At 47.7% G+C, this 25,116-nt stretch overlaps 1 protein-coding gene across 1 annotated transcript in view; it reads right to left on the minus strand.

Annotated features, from left to right (window-relative positions):
- The window catches only part of LOC119389252 (EGFR adapter protein), a gene marked incomplete at its 5' end in the record, with an annotated part of 169,660 nt that overhangs the window by 24,361 nt on the left and 120,183 nt on the right, over positions 1–25,116 (minus strand). Inside the window, 2 exons of the mRNA XM_037656456.2 lie at positions 17,530–17,598; positions 17,634–17,798. Coding sequence (XP_037512384.2) covers positions 17,530–17,598; positions 17,634–17,798 — 234 coding nt within the window. The remainder of the gene's footprint in view (positions 1–17,529; positions 17,599–17,633; positions 17,799–25,116) is intronic.

Raw genomic sequence — 25,116 nt, forward strand, 5'->3', positions numbered from 1 at the left:
GGTTGCCACGCCCGAGAAATCGGAGCACGTGTTCTGGGAGCAAAGCAGATGATGGTGAAAAGGAGGAAAAGGAAGAAGATGACGAACAGAGCGCGTGCCGGTTCAAGATGATAGTTCTCTGTCCACTCTGCGCGGGCTAACGGCCGGCTTAAAAAATGAAGGAGAAGATGGCTTTCGCCTGCAAGTCCTCTTTGGCGGACGCATAAGGGACCCCGCGAGTGTTGTCCTGAAGTTCTGTATGTCTACTGTTAGCCACACGTCGAGGCCCCATCTTTGTGCGATCCTTGCTCGCTCACAGCAAGGCGAACGCATTTGTTACATTACTGTTTGCTTTTTTGTTGGTTTGTTTGTTTCATCGTTCAGGTCTCACCGGAGCGAGTCGAGATCGCATCGCACAAAACAAGGGGCCAATCCAATCACGGCAGTATATCCTTCACCGCGGCGAAAGAAGAGATCAGGTTGTCCAACTGCCAGCTCTAACAGGAGTGTCTGTCACGTGCGCTGCCGGATACGTGCACGTGTACTGATTGGGCGCAACGTCTGACAAATCACCCCTCTTTCCACCTGCCTAAATCTGCCTGCCCTCGGAGTGCGTAAACATAATCTCGTCTTATCCGGATTAAAAAGGGACTGCTCGTCACTGCATTCGCGCAGACGCCAGAGTAGCGCAGATTCGATCGACGAAAGAGGGAGAAGCCGTTTCCACTGGCATGTGCGTGCGCTGGCTGACGACGGGATTTCCGAGCGCTCTTAGCGTTCAAGGCGAAAGAACAACAAAGAATGGCCCGAGCCTTGACGTTTCTGCGAACGTGGAGCGCCTCATTTGCGAAGTGCCTCACTAGCTCGGCAATACGCTTTTGTCCGTTCGGCGTCGGGTCGAGTAGTTAACATGGTTGAGCGGTTTATACATTTATTTGTTTGTTTCTTGAGGTGCCTACAGCCCAGGGCAGCCTATGAGAAGCGCTAATGAAATTGCGTCCGTGATAGCACATGCGTCGCCCTCGAACGTTAGCGCAATAAATAAATAAATAAATAAATAAATAAATAAATAAATAAATAAATAAATAAATAAATAAATAAATAAATAAATAAATAAATAAATAAATAAATAAATAAATAAATAAACATGACAGCCACGTTGCTCTGAACCTTTGGTCCTAGTCAAAGCATCTATGATATAAAATTGCATTGGCGCGAACAACCAGGTAAAGACGAAAACAACGCAGTTGAGGAAGGCAAGGAGAGAAAAATATAATACCGGTGTCACACGACCCGGGCACTTTTGATGGCAATCAGCGCCGTTCCGGATCAGGCTCGCGATTTGGCTGACGTCTGCGCCAAACTCGATCCGGATTAGGGTGGACCGTGTAGCATCGACTGAGCTGTTGACCGCGATCAAGAATTCCGATCCCGATCGGCCCTGATTGCGATCATATGTGCCCGTGTGACACCGGTAGAACGCATAGATCTGAAATGGTGGGTTAGAAGACATAATTAGCGCTCGAAGGCAGCCGGCTGTCGGCGACGTAATTTTTGATCTCATAACCCACGCGTCGCCTTGCAACAGCCATATATAGCTGTTGGATGTTGCAGCGCTAATTATTAGTTTGAATTTTTATCACTTGGGGCTCTTCAACCTAAGTACTCAGAAAGCGCGTTACGAGAACGCTCTTGCATCCCACCTCCATTTAAATGCGCGGTCGCCATGGCCGGGAATCAAACCCACGTGCTCAGCTGCTCGACAGCTGAACGCAGATATCTACTGAACCGCTGAAGGGGGGGGGGGGTGACGTATGTATCCAGAAACGCAGAAAATATATTTTTTTAAAGTGAGTGAAGAAAGAAATAGAAAGGAAGAGCTAGCGCGCCTAAACTATTCTCGGGATAACTTTGAGGCCCGCTGGGTTCGCGAAAACTGTCGCCACGCCCTCCCTAAAACAGCAGGATGCCGCGTGGTTGTTTGTCGGAAATGATGTTATTAAAAAAAAAAAGAAGAAGAAGCGCTGCCTCGCGAGCGAGATAAACGGAAATCCCATTTTCCGAAAAGACGTATATGTATTATATACACCTTTCAGCTGGAGGAGTCGGCGAGGTCGTGCGACGGTTAGGCTCCTCCCTCCACTTCCATTACCTACACTTTGATCGGATTCCATTACGAGCTTGACATATCTTCGCGTGGACTTGCGCTAACGCTGGAATTGAGCTCAGGGCTCGGACTACAGGGTCCGCAGAAAAACAAACAAGCAACGCGACAGCGTACGCGAGGAAGCAAACAAGGGCGAGCGAAATGAGAGAGAGAACCAAGACACGAAAGAAGAAAGCGAATGAAAAGAAAGAGAGACCAAACATACAAAGGGCCAAGCGGGGTATGAGTGAAAGGTTCTCTAGATGTCCGGTTTTGGTTTTCCATCGGTTCAAGAAGACGCGTTGATTCCCTTCGGCGAAGAACAGTCAACGCCAGACGCCCTGAGTCCGATTGAAAGGGGATTCCCCGCGGCGAGAACGGGACGGAAAAACCGCGTCGCTTTCTTGGGAGGACACGGAAAGAGGTGTCAAGAGAAGAGGGGTTCCGAAAGGGCCGAGTCTTACGGATAACACGTTTTTATACCTCGGGGCCAGTAAGCACAGAAAAAGTGAGGCGAATGATTTGATAGAAAATTATAAGAAGGAGCCGTGAGGCTCAGACTGGACCGTTGGTGTTGATGCGCATTGTGTTAAACCGATAGTGACAGGCCTGAGGGGAGGTTTTAAACGTCTTGTATAAGATACTACTTCTAAGCAAGCAAGCAAAAAAAAAGTAAGGTCACACAACACCACATACTGTTTATGCGAGAGTACCTTCGGACGGAGGCTGAATGAATACGATGGTGATGTTATAATCGCGGTTGGCTCCCATCAACCGATGTTAACGCGGTAGCGTTAACGAGCTCATTTTGCAGAAATTCCCTGCTCCTCCTGTGCGCACCTATGGTTGCCAGGGCACATTGGATCTGGGTTTAAAAGACGTGGGTTTTGACAAGCGCACCTTTCCACCCAACTTTTATTCGCGCTTCCCTTTCTTTATTCACTACATTTCGATTACGTCTATAAGTTCCAAGACAATTTATTTCCTCCTCGCATTTTGTCACATGACAGCCTGTTTTTATTCGTGTGGTTGTGAGTAACAAAGACCACTCGTACCCTCTAGTATCTCCTTGTTCTTCTCGGTTGACTGAGATGAGTACAGCATAGCGTAGCTCCATGCAAGCCGAGCAAGAATACAGAGAAAGCCGTTGAGAACGAGGACGAAGACAAAGCAGCCTATCGCCGCCGGCGCATTACAGATACGTGTCAGCCTCAAGTCGATGTTCTTCGTGTATACGTACACGTACACGCCAGCTAAAGTGGCCTATCCGGCTCCGTATGGAGAACCGTGAGAAACTGGTCGGTGTCGAGGAGCCCCGAAGGAATGCAGGCCCGCACGCTGGTTATATAACATCGGCGCCTGTGTGTATATATAAGATAGATACAACATGGAGCGACCGACTTCGCGTGCACGCAGACAACAAAGCCATGGGTCACAGACGAGTGGCGCCTGAGAAGGTCGCATAAGAGCGAAGAAAGGGGTTTTTCCTTTCCCACGCCGCTTGCCATGCTTCTGTTTTGCATTCTGATCGCAGCGCTTCTTTAGCGCGCGGCGCTAAGCAGAGAAGGAGCCATTCATTATCAAGCGAGCGGACGCCGATGAAGGCGGGGAGCTATGCGGTGAGTGATCCGGTACGCTTAACCGCCACTGACGAGGCTGTTATAGCTACATTTTTAATCGATAGGCTCAGATGTGTGCACCTACAGACTTTCGTACGCGCACCAACAAATAGGCGCCCGTGCATAGGTCGGAGCTCTCGTTTATTGTTAGGTAACGGCGGGGATTGTTTCGCAACTAAGCGGACCACGCAGGCACATTTACACTGCATTATGCGGCGGTTTATTTAGATATATTGAAGCGTATTCTTGAATACGCTTCATTATACCTAAATACCTTCACTATACCTTCGATATACCTTCAATCCGGCAATAAGGAAGCAAGCATACCTTAACGTAAAACGCAGGAAGGTCGATCGAATTTATTAGCCAAACCAACACGTGGAGCACAGCGTTCTCTCGTACAGATGCTCATAAACTGGCTCTCACCACATAAGCACCGAATGAATGAATGAATGAATGAATGAATGAATGAATGAATGAATGAATGAATGAATGAATGAATGAATGAATGAATGAATGAATGAATGAATGAATGAGCAAGTAAGCAACACACCTGAACACAGGCCACACCACGCGGTCGGCCTGTAGCCTACGATAAATGCAGTTTTAGAACGAAATTACAAACTTAGTGACGTTTCAGTTTCAGGACCTTCGTTCCGAAGTACACTCGGCGTTAATCACGCTTATGACCGCAATATTGATTGTCTTTGAAGTTGCCTCACCAAAGACTATTCACTCGGCACATGGAACCTTCATTCTTGCAAAGATTTCGCTTGCGATGATAAAATTAACGTAAAGCAGCAGAAACGCACTTTTGCTGCGCGGACCTTTTGAAAAGACATCTCATAAAGTCCAGGACTCAGTACTCGAGTGCCGGCAGTACAGGTTTAAAAAAGAAAACAAAATAAACGCAATGCATTCATACAGCGGTATTAAAATTCCATATCTGTCTCTGCATTCCCGTTGCTTTTTGGAGGACCGAAGCCAATACGATGCGGCACGAATAAAGCGACGTATATATACATGAGCCACAGTTCAATAGCGAACGCAAGTTTATACAGATTCCCGCATTTAAAGAAAATATTAGTTCGTACACTACCTCTACAAGGAAGGACATGAGAGAACGTTCTAGAAAAAAAAATTAAAACCGAGATTCACGCGAGAGCACCACGAGCCGTGTGCTTTCATCTCTCAGAGAAAGCGCATTAAAAATTTCTCCATTTCGCGAGGAAATAATCAACGGAGTCTTGCGAAGGCGGTCGTTTCTAACATCTAAAAAAAATAAGTAAAGATATATAAACAGCGAGGAAGAGAGAGGGGGGGGGGCAGCGTATAAGACGAAGCGGCCGATGGAAAAGAAAAATATAACAACTCGAGAAATGTACGACGAGCGCGGAAGAGCTCGGAGGAGGACAGAGACGATGACAAATGAGTAGGTCCTGCGTTCTCTCATTACGCTCAAGTAAAAATGAAGATTAAAAGGATGTCCGCAAGAGAGGCGCGACACATGCGGTGTGCTCACCCACAGCGACAGCTGTATACGCCGTGACAAGCGTCGTCGTCGCGCGCTCAGTAACATTAATGAATGTCATCCGTTCACCTCTCTCCAGCACTGAAGCACATGTGCCGTATTTCTTCGAATTCAGGCAGACGCATTTTTCTGAAGATACGGAGGGATATAATAATATCTGGGGTTTAACGTCCCAAAACCACGATATGATTATGAGAGACGCTGTAGTGGAGGGCTCCGGAAATTTCCACCACCTGGGGTTCTTTAACGTGCACCTAAATCTAAGTACACGGGCCTCAAGCATTTTCGCCTCCATCGAAAATGCAGCCGCCGCAGCCGGGATTCGATCCCGCGACCTTCGGGTCAGCAGTCGAGCGCCATAACCACTAGACCGCCGTGGCGGGGTGAAGGTACGGAGGGAAGAAAGGGGAAAATAAAGTTCAGTTTCCTCGCAAGGGCGAAGCAATGATTGCGACAGCAACAAACTGGAACTTTATAGGAAGAAAGGCTATAGCAGCTCACTCCTCTAGCAAACACGGCCCCTGCAGCAAGCAAAGTGACCTCCATACTATGACTTCAACGCAAACTACGCGACGAGAGCACAACACGTACAAAGCTGTGGGGAATCGGTTGATCCCCTCTATAGATAAGCGCGCGACATCTAGGGACCACGCCCTGTAAGTGAAACTGAAAATGAAGAAACGGGCGAGCCGGCCAAACGAAAGGACACGTGTTGATAAGTGGGCGGGCTGGTTTGTAGTACTTGAACTGGTTTGACGCATCACGGAAAATGCGGGAATCGCGGGATCCGAACCAGCGACCTCTTGCACAGCAGCAAGAAAAAAAAAATCAGTTTCGCAGCAAGGGTGAAGCAATGAATGCGATAGCAACAAATAGGAATTTTATGCGAAGTAAGGCTAGCAGCTAACTCTTTTGGATCCGATCTCGCGTAACTCAACAAATTAAGGGAATACCGTCGCCCCAGGGACCTGCTGTCAGTCGTGCTGTCAGTATTCTAAACGCGAAGCGCTGAGAGCACAGCAAGTTTACGAATCGTCTCCTGATGTCTGTCAAGAGAGCACGCGCACCCTTCGTGCGACGGAGATGGCCGGCTCGTTTCATTTCTGCTTCAGCCGCATTAGCCCCCCGGCGCTCGAGCGCTGGTACTAGCGCGTAGAACATATGATGGGCGAGGCGATGTTATTGATTTGGACTTCATACGGAACATGACGGCGATGGCAAAAACCCACCGAGAGTATCCATATAGTTGCTATCGCAATAAAAGAAAATATGACATGGCCACTGAACTAACCGCGGCAGGAATACCGCCGAGAAACTGGACGTGGTGTATAGACGCCCATATTACGAAATAAAAAAAAGGTAAGAAATAGAAATAATAAAACGAATTACAGGGCCCCGCTTTGAGCGGTCGTTAAAGAACCCTCTGTTGATCAAAATTAATTTGGAACCATCTACTACGGCGGGGCGTTCCTCATAACCCTCTGCGCATTTTCGAAACGTTAAAGCCGGCAATTTAATTAAACGACTGGCTTGTACAGTCGCTGTTTTCTTTCTTACTAAGTTATTTATTTATTCTTTCATTTTTTTTATTTTTCTAATCATCGTATAGCAGTCTACCTCTGAGGGAGAGAGAGAAAAAAAAAGCAATAAGTTGCATCTTTCAACTACCGGACACTGGCCCGCGGCCGAAGACGAGCTATGTCTGAGCAAACACGGTATACGTGCCTCTAAGCACCAGCTACATAAATACGCGTGCCAAGCGACACTGTTCATCAGCGTTCAGTCATGCGCGACCCCTTTTATCTTTTTTATTATTTCGCGTCCCGTCTTCTTTGACTCTGCAGTCCTCTAAGCTGTAAAGGAGAAGCCTTTCCGTCATGCATTTTTTAAGACGGGTCGCAACGAGATGGAACGGCGTCGCGTCAGCCGCAAAATGCGCAGCGAAGGCCACCACACGTTTCGTTATAGTTAGTTCGTGGAGACAAGCAAAGCAGGTATCAGCAGCAGTAGCAGCGGTGGCGACTGCAGAAGAAGAAGCAAGGAGGCGCGCGTCTGTGTACTTACTTAGCTGCGTTGGAGTTTAAGAAGAGGACGACTCGCTTTGCAAACTAATTCGCTATTCAAATAGAGAGAGAGAGAGAGAGAGAGAGAGAGAGAGAGAGAGAGAGAGAGAGATGAAGAAAAGAAGTCCCAGGGTACCTTATGCATTCTCCTAAGACGATAGAAGGCGAAAGCCACCTTCTTTTTCTTCTCTGTCGGACTGTACTGATCCTCCCCTGTCCTGTCCCTTCCGGAAGTTTTCGGCAACTAACGTGGTTTTGCACTGCCTCCAGAATCGGAGGCATTGCAGGCTTCCTGCGCTTCATTTGGTTTTTGCACTGCCTCCGAGACCGGTCCACCTTTGACCAAGAGACGACGTGATGTGATGACGTCGTCATGTGGCGTCAAGCTGTGACGCGACAGTGTCGTCATAATGGCGTTCACAAATTTTGACCCGCCACGGTGGTCTAGTGGTTATGGCGCTCGACTGATGACCCGAAGGTCGCGGGATCGAACACCGGCCGCGGCGGCTGCATTTTCGATGGAGGCGAAAATGTTTGAGGCCCGTGTACTTAGATTTAGGTGCACGTTAAAGAACACCAGGTGGTCGAAATTTCCGGAGCCCTCCACTACGGCGTCTCTCATAATCATATTGTGGTTTTGGGACGTTAAACCCCAGATATATTATTATTCACAAATTTTGGCGATCTGGAACGTCATGATGACGTCATGTGGTTTACGTTATCGCGTGATAATTTTTTGCATCACATGCGTTGACGCCAGAGGTAAACTTTCGATTTCGATGAGGCATCTAAGGCTTTCGCCTTAATTAGGAAACAAAACAGGCCCTGCGCGGTACATGCAACTCAGCCACAGCATAAGCTGGGGGGGGGGGGGTACAATGTTTTAAATAGAGCCCGTGGTAAGCTTTTTCAGCATACTTGCTGCAAGTACTGAGTACAGAAACTCATGTTTTGATGCGCGCACATTTTAGTGAAGCACCATCGGGTTATTGTGATCTGGATGCAGTAAACACTGTTATAAGTAACTATCGGATACAGGGAGGTAATCCTGAAACATATTTTTGTTCTCGCTGATATCAGCGAGTGGAAAGTGTGCTTGTGACGAATGAATGTCGGATACGATGAGGGTAGTTTGGTGTGGTAGAATAAACTTCACTAGTTTATTTTTTAGCGGTAGAAATTAAGCCCGATATCTTTCCGAATGCACGACTCCCTTTTGTTATTCCGATAATTATCTACAAATGTAGTCCTTGTATAATAGCGCAGTAAATGACGACTTATGTAACTAACCACAATTAGCAAGTTAAACGTTACCAGCAATAAGTACCGGTGGCTTTCCAATGTGATCGCGAATGATATGCTGTACCTAAGTTTTCAGTTCGCGCAAAATTATCCATCGTGTCTTTTCTCTTTTATTATTCGGTCAGCTTTTGTGTGGAACGTCCTGCTTGTAATGATCGCGCATACACATGTACTCTAACAGAGTTCGAAAAAAAAAATAAAGTGGGAGGGGGGGGTGTTGCATAAAAGTGGCAGCGGCGGCTTCTAATTAATTACCCAGCCCCGGCGACTCAAAGAAGTTTGCAGTATCCACTCTCGTAAGACGCGTTTACCTTTTCTTCTCTCCTTCTTTTCTTTTTACAGGCTTTACCCCTTGAAGAATTTTGCCGGATTGCTCCTGGTGTCCGCAAGACCGCGACGGTGGTTGGCACTTCCGACGTTGCGACGTCATCAATCTCAAGTTCCTCGAGTAATATTACTGTCTCGAAGTTTACTTATTCATTTTCATTTTTCCGGTTTCACCTGCGTGGAATCTTTCTGCGGAGGACATATTAACCGCGCGACTGGAAAAACGACGAAGATATCCGCGCGTCCCCGCCAGAAAAGATGAACTTGTAGTGAGCCGGTTTGACTCTTCCGAAAACTTCCTGCTTTGCACGTGCTATTTATAGCTCGCTCAAGCGCGACGCTGCTTCTCTCGCTGTTTGTTTTTACTCGAGAAAACGCGACGCGAATACAAGCTGAACTTAATACTTTACGGAACTAAGTTTGCGCAATTGCTTGCGCACACATGAACGCTAAACACGAGACACATACCTCGTCTGAACAAATCCGTGCAGCGCAGCGAAGGCTATAGAGATCGCGTTAACTATTGTCAGTTACAACCTAAAAATATATAAAAGCTAAGCCTAGCTCGGCCCCACGAACTGCGGAATGCCTGCCAATGACCTTTGCGAGAGAGTCGTGCTAGGTGGTTTCTGTTCTAACCACGAATATTCCTTTTTTTTTCTTTTTTTTTAGCTGCTAGTATAAACACTACGCACATCAACAATTAAGAGTATGACGTCCCTTTTTGAAATATTACGTTTGACTAAGCAGTGGTGTCGGAGTTCTGGCTGAAATTTGGCAGGAAGACTAAGTTTTCAACTGACAACAGTGCCACTGACATGCCTTTGCATGGGAAAATTACCTACCTGAAATACGCGAAAGATGTTTGACGTCACGGAGATAAGCAAATGCGATTGGATAAGGAACCTGTACAAATTCTTTCTGGGTGGGACAGCGACTGATGTGGGCGGAACTTATATTTATTCACTGGCTGTAACACGACTGTATAGTCGGCTAAAACACTTCTCAACAAATCCGTGCAGTGCACCGAAGGCTATACACACTGTGCTAGCCAGTCGGCGTGAAGGGCGGAGGGATCACTCATTGCGCTTTAGAAATCGTTCCATGGTTCCTCCACTCAGTCGGGCAGCACTTCGGGTGCGATCATAGGCGGACAGTACGGATGAACCTTCCTTGAAGCACTCTCTTCGAGATGGCTAGCGTCATCAAAAGCTTTTGCTACACTGCATAGAACTGATCCGATGCCCTGGTCAATGAACGGTACTCGTCAATACACTGTTAATACTGCCTGGGTTTGCGCATCACTTCCAATTTCCGTGCAGTGCGTGGCTTTTTTTCTCCCACTACGTGGGCCAGGTCGTTCGTTTACAAATGGGGAAACCCGCCTTTGCAAATGTATTACACTCACAATCTCTATTCATTCTCGTCACCATGAAGTAAGCTTCATAGACACGCATTCTATGCTGTCTGTCAACAAAGCTCGGAAACCTGTAACCAGAAACGCGCACTACTGTGTAGTGCGCGTTTCGTTAAGCGTACGTCACTGCACGCTTCTGTCGCGAATATAAACACGCAGATGCACTTATATGTAGTGCTGCAGTACTGCGCTGTATACACTTGACGATCACGTGTCGAATCAAGTCTGTCGCCCAGGCACTCAAAGAGTCGCCGCCTAATACACATACCTAAGTGAGTGAGCACGTATACATTCGCTAGGAAAGCGCCCAAGGCTCTTTTTAGCTCGCTGAGGAGGATGTTACACTTAAGCCGACGAAAATGTCCATGCAAACGTCGTCGACGTAGTGCGCTGACTACGTATACATATATGGCGTCCTCCTAATGCCGTACGCGCAAGGTCGCAGCTTCAGTTGTTACTTGCGGCGAATCAGCAATTTGATCGTGGCTGGATAAAACGGGCACGGGTGGTCAAAACTGATTCTAAGCCTGTACTCTGTGGTGTCTCCCGTTGATCCATCCAATGTTGCTTTCGGAAGCTACAAATCTAACAATCAATTTTTTCCTCCTATGCAGAGGTTAACGTACTATACATCTTTACGTAAACGACGGCATATGTGTGAAAGCCTCGCTTTCACACATATGCCGCCATATCATTCACGGTCAGATTGACGGTTGATTGCTTACTGAGTAAAACACTCAGTCGCATGTTCCTTCGCTGCAATCTTCGAACTACTTAAATGCTGCTGAAAATTCACAGCACGAAACTACAGGACAAAACAGAGAGAGGCGCACATGTATCTCGACGACCTGTAGTGTCGCTTGGGAAATTTCGGTATGCATTACCAACGTGCCCGGTATTGCGCCCTTTTAAATGCTCCATCGTTTCGCTCTCACCGTTTCCCAACGGATCAACACCGTTTTTTAGCAAACTGCGCAGCAGACGGGACACAAAGAAGAAACGGAAAAACAGGCTGACGAGCGCCGAATCGCAGCTGATTTACTGAAAAAACCTAATCGCGGCTTTAAATATAGTGTCCAGCAAAGACGACGTGTCACTGTCAACGTTTATCAACGCACCGAAAACAAAGATTATGGGTGCAATCAGGTGCATGTGGAAGGCTTTCTTGTCTGTTAGTTCTATTTAACGTAAACGTAGAACACAGGTATTCACACTCCTCGTGCGTGCTACTGCTGATTTACTGTTGCTACAGCGTTGATTTACGAGGCCTAGCTTCCACATGCACCTGATTGAATCCATAATCTTTGTTTAGGGTATCCGTTGATAAACGTTGACAGTGACACGTCCGTCACCTTTACTGGACGCTATTGAATGTCGACTAGGTTTTTTCAATAAATCAGTTGCGAGACTGCGCTCGTCTGCCTCCTTTTCCGTTCTTTCTGTGTCCCGTCTGCTGCGCAGTTTGCTAGATAAACCCTTACCAACTCGCCCAGCTTTCAACGCTTGTTAGAACACCGTCACGTTGCCTAACGTCGTTCGCGACAACTCCCGGGCGTTATTACAAAGGCTGGCTGGCGGGCCGCGACCTGGACCGTTTGTTTGTTCATCCATGCAGTCGAATCCCACGTGTCCATTGAGGTCGTCTCCGCTTCTGTGAGTTGAGTAAATCCCTCATAGTCGGGACTCGACCTAATCCGCGCTCCCCGACCGGAACTTTTTATAATCTCCGTGCTTTCCACCGCTTGCATTTCAGATCTCACTCGACACGGACTGTAGTGCTGTTGCGGATTAGATAGAATGAGTACGTCGCCGCATGGGGTTTTCGCTGTGTTTGTTTACGCTCGAAGGGAGGCCCGGACTTCGTGCTCGCGGTGAGGCCAGAATCCGGATAAAGCCGGATCAGTCAGGTCGCGCGGAACCGAGCGTACGCTTGCAATCAGCACGTTCCGTGTTCTCTCTATATATACGCGTATGTTTGCGAGAGTGAACATGCTCGACGTGCGTGGATTTGAAGCGAGGTCATGTAGGTTCCGTGTATAACTACGGGACTGAGGCTCTAGACACGAGAGGATGGGCAGGTGAATACGGGTAGACGAAGGATGTCGTATTCTGGTCTGCGACACTGTACATACGTGAATCTGTGTATTTGCGCGGAAGAGATGGAGCTCGATCTAAACACTAGCTCAAAGCTCTCCGCGAATGTCTAGAACGTTATGTAGAAATTTGTTCCGCCCGCATTGCAACATGCGGTGGTCTTGCATTAGCTTTGAATTAATAAGTGTTTTCATAATTTTTTTCTTCTGTAATAACCACCATCCCCAGCTTCCGCAGCACTACCTCCAAAGATGCTCTTCGCGCCGCACGGTGTGTTGGACACGCAATAGAAATCCGCAATGAAATATATTCGTAATTTTCGGTTCTTGATCTCCTGCGAATACAGGCAGATGCTGCGATGTTACGCAACAATGTACAGCGGCAGAGCCAAATTTTTGTGCGGAAATTCGCTTTACGTTTTTCTTTTCTTCTTTCCTCATTTTTAACGTTAAGACAACTGAAGCGATATTCTATAAGCACACAACTTCCGTGCACCTCGCGCTGTAGCAGCGTGGCGCAGACAGAGATAGCATAAAGTAGAGCAAAATACGCAGAAAAAAAAGGAATATAAAAGGGGGAAGGGAAGCGAATGGGGGGGGGGGGGCAGCATAGGCCTTCGCAAAGGCGACGGCCTATGCTGCGCGAAATTTCTTCTAACAACCATCGAACCCATTCCGGTACAAACAACACGTGCTTTCGGTCATGAAATAAAAAATAAGAATAAATGAAATAGGAAAGGAAGCCACGTTCGAGCTCGAACGACGAAAGGCAAAGGAAGTCGCGCGCCGTCCGACAGCGCACGCAGAAAGGCTTTACAAAGCGCGACACAAATCCTTTTGCTGCGAGCCGCAGCAACGGCCCGTTTTACGTCTTTTTCCAGCGACAGCAAATCTGGCAGCCAAGCAGCGCGGGAAAAACAGCTATACGGAGCACAACGCGACGACAGGAGACACACGTATAGTCTATATATATATACTTACACGTGTATAGTACCTGCCACACGTTTCCTATCGCGACGCCTGCCTCCACGTGCCACAACCTCATATATTTCTCTCTATACGGTAGGTAGGCTTCGCCTCACGGTTCGTACCTGACACCTCCTCACTCCTTCTATTTCTCTTTCCCGTTTCCGGTCTTATTGGATTTACGCTGCGCTCAGAGGTTAACACGACACAGTTTTCGCGCGCTTCGCACACAACACACACATACGGTGCCAATTCGACGCGCCCGCTCGCTTGCTACCTGTCGCTTGCTAGCTCGACAGAAGCTGCCTGCGACGACGACATCGTGGAAAACGCGCGCGCGCTTTGTTTTGCTTCGCGTCGAGCCGCGCTGTTCAGTGTTTGCACGACAGTCGAAAAGGTGACGGGTTCGCAAGGTTTACGCGAGGAGATCGCGAAGAGAGAGCGCGCGCGCGCGTTCGGCGGCGCGAAATAAACACGCCGCGTTGTGTCAGGCACGCGTGTTTGCCATTGTCACAGACGGGTGGACGGATGTTCTCGTCCGCCTACTCTCTTTGTTTTATTGTGATTATTATTATTTTTGGCGAACTGCTTCTGAGCGACAGGACGGTTCGTAGGCTTTCCGTGCGCCGGATCGTGTGGAAGAGCGTGGAGTTTGTTGTTTCACGGGTCGTCTGGCAGATCTAATACAGCGAGAAATTGGATGACATAGGCCCGACATAACGCGTGATCGAATATCAAGCTCCGTGTGTATCAAGCTGTATCTCCTGCTTGTCGGTGTGAGAGTGACTCGCAGCCTTCGACTAAGGTTGCTCGTCAACTAGGTGCGTCTAACATTAATTTTTTTTTTTAAATACGGTGGCATGAACAACGAGTGGCACTCTTGTTTCTCTTCCGACCACTTCCGGTCGAGCACTTCCTTCCGTTTTTTTGAATATTCAGAAAAAGCGTTTTCAAAACATGAAATTGCTACAAACTCGATGGTTCTGATTCAAGATATGGGTTACAATGGATACATATGATAACTGAGTATAAGTTAAGTTAAGATAAGGACTCTGCAACTGTCAGGATAATTAATGAAACATTAATTGGAATGGGTTCCTTGAAAGAGCAGACGATTTTCTTGCGTGCAGTTGGGATCACTGCAGCACCTAGCGGAGCAGGTCTCAACCACGCGCTTCTTTTTACGTGGCCTCCGAGATCCGCTACGGCAGTGCGACGAAACACAAAGTCATCCCAAGGAACACACCAGGGCACACGAAACCCCGATGTGCGAGCGTCACTACACCAGTAACCCAACTCAAGGTTTGGCGTCGCGTGCAATTTTTCGATTTCGAAACTTGAAACAATTGATCGACCCCGCTTTACGCAAGTTTTCGAACGTGTATCATCCCGTATTAAGAATACGGGCGTTTACTTGCTAAAACGTTACGGGCAGCCCAAGTATTGAATGATTTGGTATCAACGATTCCAGACACGGTTCCAGAGAGCCCAGACCCTAATGGTTGCAGTTATCCATCGCCTACGGGCACGAAATCTTACGCAACAACGCCCCCTCTCCTCCCCACCCCCAGGCCCTGAGCCTCCCAGAGCGGCATGCCGAAGAAGTTAGCGTAGAGTTTGACCGACTTCCGTTCATTAGCGGTGGAATGCAAATTGCGGTGCTCCGAGCGATTTGAGAGAAAGTTGGCGCTCAGCGATCTGAATATTGAGGCTTGAGCAATGACTGAAGAACTCGCGCAGCGTGCTCTCGCCTGCGGGACAGTCGCTGGCGTTGGAGAAGCACGTGACGGACATACGTTTCTTCAAAGGTTATCGCCGAGGAATTCGCTACGCAAATGATCAAGAGCAAAAATAGAGAATATACGTACAAAAGTAAACATATACGAAAATAACAAGCAGTACGGCTAGTTAAATGAAGGTCCAGCAAAAAATAAATGAATAAAAGAATGCACTCCTAGGCTCTCGTTTCTAAAACACACAGAAGCAGTATACCAGAATGAGAGCAAAATCATGCAGATACAACGCAAACACGAAGCTCGTTTAAATTAGAGAGGTATAGCAGAAAGTACATAGCGGATGGCACAGATGCAGCCACTGTGATTTGTAGCTGTTACCTATCTGAGTCAAGGGTGGGTTCCGGAAAAATATTGGGGTGATTTAGAGTACGATTTATTCTCCAACGGGAAGTTTGTAAACTGTCCCTTATTTAAACCTGGAACGTCAAGTTCGGTGAAAGACGGTGCGCCCAAAGAGCCAGAGCAGCGCGTCCTTACGGCTCCAGTTATTCCAATAAGACGACGAAAAGAAAGACTCCACTACGTTACGCGTACAATAGATCGTCGCACTTGTATATAGTTTGCATTTCTTTATGCACGAACCATTTCCCTGCTCTTACTTTGACAGCACGGACGAAGGCGATGTATGAAGCTTCGCCGAGGGAAGAATTTTTGGTTATACTTATACGCGAAGATAAGTGCGACACGCATGTAACTATATTTAGGGATTAGGTACTTCTTGTGATCACGAGAAGGCACCGCTTCAGGGAACGGATTCACAAAACTTGTCTTTCGTAAGTTTTTTCTCCCATTGGACGGCCTCCTTCTCCAATAATATGTCCAGCTTCAGGATTGGTTGAAATATTATCTAACGAACATTTCTAGCGTAAGACATTTTCGTGAATACGGGCCCAGAAGCATAAGACTACAGCCAATCTCTCTTCAGAGGGACAAGTTATGTCCCCATGTGAAGGGAGAGGCGGGAGGTAGTACAGAAAAGACACACACACACACACACACACACACACACACACACACACACACACACACACACACACACACACACACACACACACACACACACACACACACACACACACACACACACACACACACACACACACACACACACACACACACACACACACACACACACACACACACACACACACACACACACACACACACACACACACACAGAGAGAGAGAGAGAGGTGGGGGAAAGAGACTTCCGATATAAGTTACACAACGCAGCAGCAGCACTTCCCGTGAGCTCTATAGCAATCGTGTGGCTTATATCAAGTCGCCAGCGTCGCGGACAGATTTACTCGGTGCGATCAACAAAGCGACGCGGCTTACGCAACAGAGCGCTTACGTAAAAGCGAAGCCACTCACGCAATAACGCAGCGGTAAATTGCAATGGCGACAGTTCCATCCATGCGTGAAGCATAGCACAGCTGCGGATGAAGGTCCCCGTCTCGGAAATGCGCTTACGAATATAGGAGATATGCAGTTAGTTGGATCGGTGTGCTCGAAATGCCGCTTGAACGGGTGTGTCATGAACGTGACTGAGTATAAAGCCACGCGATGCGTATACATGGGACATGGTGGTTTTGTTTTAAAAAGAAAATGAATTTCTGTTGTAGGTATACGGAACACGCAGACGAGGACGGTAAGATGATATTGCAGTGTGCTTTAGATTACGAAATTTGTAGGCAGGGGATTTCAGTATTACGAAATTTGCAGGCTGCCGTAAAACACGTGCAACGGAAGATCGATGGGAGAAGGCTTAGTCTCAGCGTTGACATAAATTAAGTTTAATAATAATGAGGCGTTATTTGCTTGTTGTATGCCCAAAGCTAATTTAGCTCAAAGGTGAATCATACAACAAATGTTGCTGGTCTGGTTGGCGCTTACTCAATGTCATATCGCAGCGCTAAAGCCAGCCACAGAGAAACGGAACGATTGCACGTCACAGGCGCTGTAATATTAACAATAATTGCTTGGATTACACGTGCCAAAACCACGATATGATTATGAGGTATGTCGTAGTGGGGGACTATGGATTAAATTCGACCACCTGGGGCTCTTTAACGAGCACCTAAATCTAAGCATACGGGTGTTCTTTGCATTTAGCTCCCATCGAGATGTGGCCGCGCTCTATGACAGGCGCTGCGGCGTGTGGTCTGGCGCCTGTGACGTGCAGCTGTGACGCATAGTTTCGTGCCAGTGACGTGCATAGTTGTCCTTGATGCCTCTGCTCTGTGACATGTCCATGATACGTGGCAAAGTATCGCGACGATTCACTCACCCAAACCTTGGTGTAGGCATTGGGGGGCGACGCTTCGGGCCGCCCGTTCGAGGGAGCCGTGGCAGCGGTCTTGTGCGACAGCGAGGGCTACCGGTCTTCTTCACCTCGTCAGCCGGGGCGGCGGGGCTAGCACTCCTCGGACTCTGCACAGCGAGCCCCTGTCGCTGCTGCTGCTGTTGCTGCTGCTGTTGGTGGTGGTGCTGTTGTTGGAGCTGGCGTGCGTACGCCATGCGGAACGCCGATCCCACCAGGGAGCTCAGATCTTCAGCCTGCGCCGTGTCGAAGAAATAGAAAAGAAGATACACAAATTGAGGTGTTTACCCCAAGTATAAACAGAAATGACAATCTAAGTGTACGTAACCCGGACAGCCTGCTTGCGCATCGCCATATACGTGCCCTTGAAAAAGTTTTTCACCGAACTTCAGTTGCTTTATGGAAGGAGGACAACCTCCTTTCCTTCCTAATGAAAACCGGAGAGGTTTGCCCAGCGACGCACCTAGCATGTTACTGGTGGGGGGGGGAGTGGTTCTATTTTTTTTTTTTGCATAGCGGAAATATTGAGCTGCTTGAACCGAACTTCTTTACTTGTGAAGGCATCTGGCAGTTTCACAGGCGCACATGGTACAGAATCCATACTTGTCACCTTTCCGCGAAGTCACAAAGCACGGAAACTCAGCTGTGTATGTGTCCAGAAACACTTGCGCAGTGAATGTACTCAGCGGTACTCTACGATATGGTTACAATGAAATAGAAGTGTGGTGGCGAGTGCCTTTCCGCAGCACCGCCACAGCAGAAAAGGCAGACGTATGTGCATGATTTAAAAAAAAAGAGAGAAAAAACGCCTCTGCTGTGGTGGCCACTTTTCGGGAGATTCGAGATGACATTCGTACAATCGGGAGATTAGGTCCAAATTCGGGAGTCTCCCGGACAATTCGGGAGAGTTGGCAGGTATGTGTTACTTTTTTATTACTGCGATATGGCTTGCCCTTAAGGCATAATACTTTGGGTGTATATGTTTATTGGATGTGTGCTGTAAGGCCTGTGTTGTGTATGAATTGAAGCAGTTTTGCGGAGTCTGTCATCATGTATCCAGCGGTCACAGCTGGTTATGACACTGTAGCGAAGACCTACTTGCAGTAACGAGACGGGTGCGTTTCGATGGTAAGCCTTGACATGCACATATTAGATGGTGTGCATCTGGCTTCCATCATTGTGGCGGATCAGTACTGTAACTTATAAATGAAACTGTAAGCGAAAGGATAAGCACAGTACACATACAGCAGACACGTGGCCAATGACTACACACAAAACACACAGCGCACATATATTCAAAGCTGCTCGTTGAGACGAGTGGATCCTAGGAAAGTCAAAACGCCTTCGTAGTTCGGGACGCATAGGCGGCACTATTCCGTGGCTCGTACAATCATGGTAAGCACCATCATCAGCCGCAGCATAAGCCTATTTTGTGCCCACTGCAAGACGAATGCCTGTACCCGTGATCTCCAATGAACCCTGCGTTGCCCGAGATTATCTGTTTATGTTCCTTTCTAGCTGCATTGCTCTGGGGAGGTTGACGTTTATATCCCTTCGGTTACTCAATTTATAAAAGCAGCTTATCTCATTTTATGCCTGCAAATTTCTTAATTTCACCATCTCTGTTTATGACTTCTTTTTTTTTTACGGGGAGGATTGGAATCATTATTTCTAAGGCACCAAAAAAAAAAAAAAGTCCAGGCGTACATCCAACGGTTAATTACAGGTACGAAAAATAAAATGGAGAAAAAGTCTGGCATTGCAACAAACCTAAAGGATCCGCAAACATAGGTGAGCGAAAAAGAAAAAAAAACAACTAATACACTGCCGCTGAGGACTCATTTCTTATTTAACTTTCTTTCGTTTTGTTCTTTCTAGTTCTTCGATCAAACTCTTTCACCGTAGGCAACGCTCGTCATTCTCTCTCCCCACTTCTCTCGCCAAAGTAGATCACGTGACGAGGTCACGGGGCGAGCAGCGCGTCACGTTTGACACGCGAAAAACAATTAACGCCGCCCGCTCGGCTAATCGACAGGTCGAGATCATTAGCAGCAGAAGAAGAAGCAACGGCAGGAGTATAGCGACCCTCCAGACAGGAGGCCAGGCAGGCGAGCAATCGGCTGCAACCGCAGCGCCGGACGCCAGCAGCAACGCCAAGACGTTGATGTGGGCCTCGCCTTCTTCTAAGTTGCGGTGTGACATCACCTCTATTCCCCCACTCTGAGCCTATTACAAGAATCTCATTCTTTCCTCCCTACAGGAGGTACCCCCCCCCCCCCCCACACACACACACCGTCGTCAAGATGCTATTAGGAACGCTTTCACCACACCAGCCGCGTCAACGACGAAGTCGTTGCCTGAGCGACAATTAGTCGGGAATTGGAACGCCATGCTCTCGCTAAGCGGGCTGCCACAACACCGCCGGTGTTGCTCGAGTTTGCTGGCGAACGTTATACACTTGACAATGTAGAGCTAATGTCGTAATGGTTTTAAATGCGCTATAACAAGGACAACAGAAGGAGAGAAGGCAGCACGTGCGCAGTATCATGCTGTTTGCGCACGCGCAGTCAATTCTCTTCTTCTGTTGTACTTGTCACAGCGCAGTTAAGACAATTACGAAGTGAACGTCAACCAACTAGCCCGACGCGGTGCTCTTCTACAATTTAAAGCGGTTGAAAGGGCGATAAACGCAGAGGATAACGCAACATGCGTTGTGCTCCCCACCCTCTGTTATCGTCACCTTTTGGAGCACTTTACAATGTCATTATGTCACGCCAACGAGACCGAACATCACCATTGGTTATGCACGTGCTTCGGGGGGTGGCGCCCACCATCGCAACTTCTTTTACGCATATTCGACGTCGCACGCCGTTAGGTAAAACCCGCGAAAGAAACGTGATATTACCTAACCAGCCTTGCCGAAAGGGTTGTGTAAAACAGAGGAACGTAACTTTACCTAACAGCCTTGTACATGTTTCTCACTTGATATAGGCAAATTTTGTTGCGTTTAGTCACCGTCCTGGATCACGAAGTTTGATCATTAGTTTTATCCTGCCGACGATTTTAAATCAAAGGCCTCGTTCTCATAGATTGCACACGCTGTTCGTGCGTACGCGGTAGGACATAAGAAAGTCGCTACAAACGCGGCAGTCGTTCGCCTTAAGTTTGACGTAACATGAAGAGAACAGAGAGGCCATTAAACTTCTGAACTTTAAGCTGCTGTCAGGCGCTGCGCGTTACGTGACAAAAATACCATGTGGTACACGACGCCGTCTCGCGGGAGCGTTCGAAGACGAGCGAGCGACCACTCATTTACGCTCAACCCCCGAATATTTTTCCCGTCTTAAAAGAGTCTTCAACGCCGAAAGTGGTCGTTTAAATTGTATAGAAAGAAAGAAACGGGAAGCACATACAATATGTGCTCATATATTTTAATGACCGACTTCAACTGAGACTATAAAGCGACGTACTTCACGGCTCCTTTCGGATCCATCGCGCTATTTTCTATATCTGCAACGGCCAACGACGACATCCTTTAAGACAAAACGAGCGACCAATTTCTTTTCGAAACTACAGATAATCCCGGATGATCGGACGGGAAACGACAGCCAGTAACGGACTCCCTTAAGTCCTCCGCGGATAAAATCACCGAGATCTCCGTTTCGCGTGCTCGAATGTAAAAGGCACGCAGAAAGATTGAAAAAAAAAAAAAAAACAACTAAAGAGGCGTACATCAAAGGCGGAACACTTAAGTGGCATAGAGACTCGCCGCTGCACCATTTTCACGTTGAACAAGGAAGCGAGGGACCTACCGAAAGTAAGATAAGGCACGCTAGTACGACAACAGAGTCTTCTTTCGAATAACGAGCTTATTATATACGTACTAGGGAATACCCGCCAGACACGCTAAAGCTAAGTCGTAAGGGGAGTCCCGGTAACTGTAGTAGAGATTATAAACAAAATTCAAAAAGCTAAGGTTTAAGGGCAGCCCCGGTACGTGTAGTACAAGTCATAAAATAACACAAAAAGAAGGAGCGAAACGAAAAGGTAGACGAGCATATGCCCCCGCATCCTTTAGACTCCTCCCCCTTGTAAGCGAGCTTCTCTGCACGTAGAATCTTGGTGAGGTGAAGCCGACCTTAAAACGTGAAAGGAGCGGGTCGGAACTTCTTTCTCGACGGAACAGCTCCGGAGCGCGGCGGTAGACACGCCTTGCGTCGGCACGGGCCGCTGAACCGCATTTGCAAAGGAATCGCATTTGCGAGCAAGCGGGCGGGCAAGAGAACAAGCAGGTAAAAAGAAAAGAAAAAGAAAAAAGCGGGTGGGCGAACAGGAAGCCTTTCACAGGGAGGGAAGCACGTGCCAGCCTCGATCATCGACCGCCAGTCGGCGATCTTCACGTGAACAGGAAGAAAAAAAAACGGATTCGTGCTGCACGCCACGGGAGCAGCACGAACACTCATGTGAACTTGTTTCCGCGTTGTCTCGGCTCTTGTTGCGAGAACACGCGCGCATTAATTTGCTAGTTCTTTTTAAAACTTATGGCACCCAGATCATGACAAGGTCGCATTAAGAAACGCCGAAGAAAAAAAGAATGCGGCGTTTGTGTTGCCGACGTTTTTTTTTTTTTAATTATTTAATCTCGTACCCACAGCGCCGTCGAGGCATTACAGTGGGGTGTTGTACAAAGCAGTATGAACAACCTGTGGTACTCTAATATGATGACAGCGGTGCAGAATACCCAATACAATACAATAAACAGCGGTATACGGTATTTGCAGGAGACAAAACAAGAAAAAATAAGCATGTATCTTCGCAAGCATCTACCTTTATTTGCATCTATCTCGAATTTTCGCTCACAACCAACGGCGCCGACACCGACGCCGCTACTCCAGCGAAGCGAGCTCTCTAACGCTATGGCGTTAAAAGAACACCTGAACCCCAATATACCGTCATTTATTTCGCCAGAAAACAAGTCACCTTAACAACGTCTTGTCACTGCGGTCGGCCTTACCGCGATCACGAGGAAGCGAGACCGCGTATTCGCTAAGGACGCGGAACTCGATGTGAATTACACGTGACAACGAGTACGCAAAAACAGCCCAAAGCGAAAACGATAGGATCGATGGATCGGTTTGCTGATTGTGTCATTCGTTGACTTACAAATACTTAAGCGAAATAGCGACGGTGATACCGCAAACGTTTTAAACGTTCGTCAGTCACTTATCTACGAGATGTCGAGTGCAGAAGGCAGACGAGTCAAAAAATTAATAAAAAAACATGCGGGGATCAGACATGTTATATCTGTCTCCGTCCGCAGTTATGAAAATGTTATAAGGAGGATAGAAGACAGCATGTGCGTCTGATTGCCGACGTAGAATGGAAAGAAAGAGAGAAAAGGCAGGATAATAAATAAACGTAATAAAGATTTAAAAAATAGAGACAGTAACAAAGTCGCGTGAAATAAAACCTAGAAACATCCCCCAGTAGGCGCCGCAATCTGCTCTCGCCTACACGCCACTTCGCTCCCCTTTTTGATTCTGTGGTTCGCGTTGCAGGCGGGCGGGTGGGTCGTGACGTCTCGAACAAAGCCTTCTTTTTCCTTTCGTCGCTCTGCATATTCTCACTTCGCGTTGACAGAGGATACGACCTAAGGGTGATCAGGCAACAGCAACAAAGAAAAGAAGCGCGAAAGCCGAAAATGCACCGTTCACAACGATAACAGAGTTCCCGCAAAGCACGGAGGCGTGAATAGGAAGAAAGACAGCCGCTTAGCGCCGTGAAAGAGATGCACTTTCTGTGCTAAACGCGCGGGCTATATATATGTACGACTACATTCTCTGCTTCGGGATGATTTTCTCGTCGTTAGCGGCGGCGCCACCGCGGCATAAAAAAAGGCTAATGACAAAGAGAGAGCGAGAGAGAAAGAGAGAGGCCAACGGAGCTGGAAACACGCTTGCACTGTATAGCGAAGCTAGCGAGCGAGGGGGCCGGCAAAGAATACATATTGCTTGTTAAGCCTCACGCCTAAGAGGCGTAAGGCTTAACAAGACTCTCCCAATATGCCACGGTTTTCCCGCTCCAGGCTTTTAAGCGCAGACGGCGTCGTGGTTCGTACTTAACATGCTCCAGGCTGCCGACAAAAGCACGCACCGCACTTAGAAACAGCAGCGTGTTTCCGAGATACTAAGGGAGTAAAGAGGGAATAAAAAGAGAGTGAAATAAGTGGGGGGGGGGGGTGACTTGGTTCTCCATTCTCCATTTGAGACGAGTAACACATAGTGGGTGAAGAGCTGGAGCTCTCAAATCGTTTCGAGAAGAGGTACGTACGCGAACACGATTGCATGCGAGTGGGGGAACGGCGCTAAGAGGAAAGTGGGCCTTCTAAAGACGAGCCGTATAGGCCATTACAACATTCGCTGATGTGAGCGGTTGTTTCGCTCTTTCGCGAAGTTAACTGAGAAGGCGGACCGTGACGAGTGAGTGCCTTGGAAGGAAACCTCAACGAGGAGAAGTTCTTACGCGTGCTCGCTCTCTCTAGACCAAAGGAAAGCACAAAGCGTGATTTCGTGCATAGCGGTGCAATGGAGGCCAGTTTAAACGTCACGATGGATGATCCTACTCTCCAAATGTTACCAAAGAACGTATACAAAAAATGAATTACGGAGAACATTGTCTGGTCTTTGTGCTTTATTGGCTTCAAAATGTCCTGGTTACATGTGCTCTGCCAACTCGAAACGCGATCAACGTTTTCTTTTCTCCCTGCCACATTAGGAGTACTGGAGAATGAGTGAAAATGATGGCTGCTGCTACAAACGGAGCGAGAAAACGTGCGTCCGGAATAAAGGCGGATGCTGTGACGTACCTAAAGGACACCGCGCGTTAGAGTCTAAACCTTTGTTTTCATTGTGAAATTAAAAGGCGCAATGAATACCAACACAAAACTGACAGAGCAGGGCAAATACGTCGTTGGTGATTATACGCAGTCGATTTAGTAGAAATGAAAAATTATTCTGCTGGAGTGAGAGCGGCAAGTGAAAAGCTGGCATAAGCACTGCCACCGAGAAAGTGCCGTGACGCACATGATCACGAAATCGTTCAAAAGATTCGAGTCCATTCCCTACCTCCAATGAAGCACACAACGAATAAAAGAAAACAGCTGGCAGTGGAGATAATCAGGAAAGGAGGTGAAAGATCTAATGATAGCCGTCCATATCCTCGCGCGTCACGACTAGTCTCCGCATCGTCCACACAGAGACACACGCATCGCTGCACTACATACGCATACACTTACAAACCGTAAAATACTCGGAAATCACAAGGCGGGGCCTGTGCAGGCTATCAGGAATGACGTACGCAGTGCTTACCACGACCAACGTTGTCGTGATGATCGACGGCTTAGACACCGGGAGTGGGCCATAGAATAATAATGACTGAGAAGCGAACGCGGAGATAGAGGCAAGGCCGATCTATTACGGCGTTCAAGGTTCGAAGTAAAGCCGAACTCTAAGCTCTTGTGGCTGGCTTTAACGCAAACGCATTCTTCACTACCGC

This window comes from Rhipicephalus sanguineus, chromosome 4, assembly GCF_013339695.2.
Source record: "Rhipicephalus sanguineus isolate Rsan-2018 chromosome 4, BIME_Rsan_1.4, whole genome shotgun sequence".
Lineage (NCBI taxonomy): Eukaryota > Metazoa > Arthropoda > Arachnida > Ixodida > Ixodidae > Rhipicephalus > Rhipicephalus sanguineus.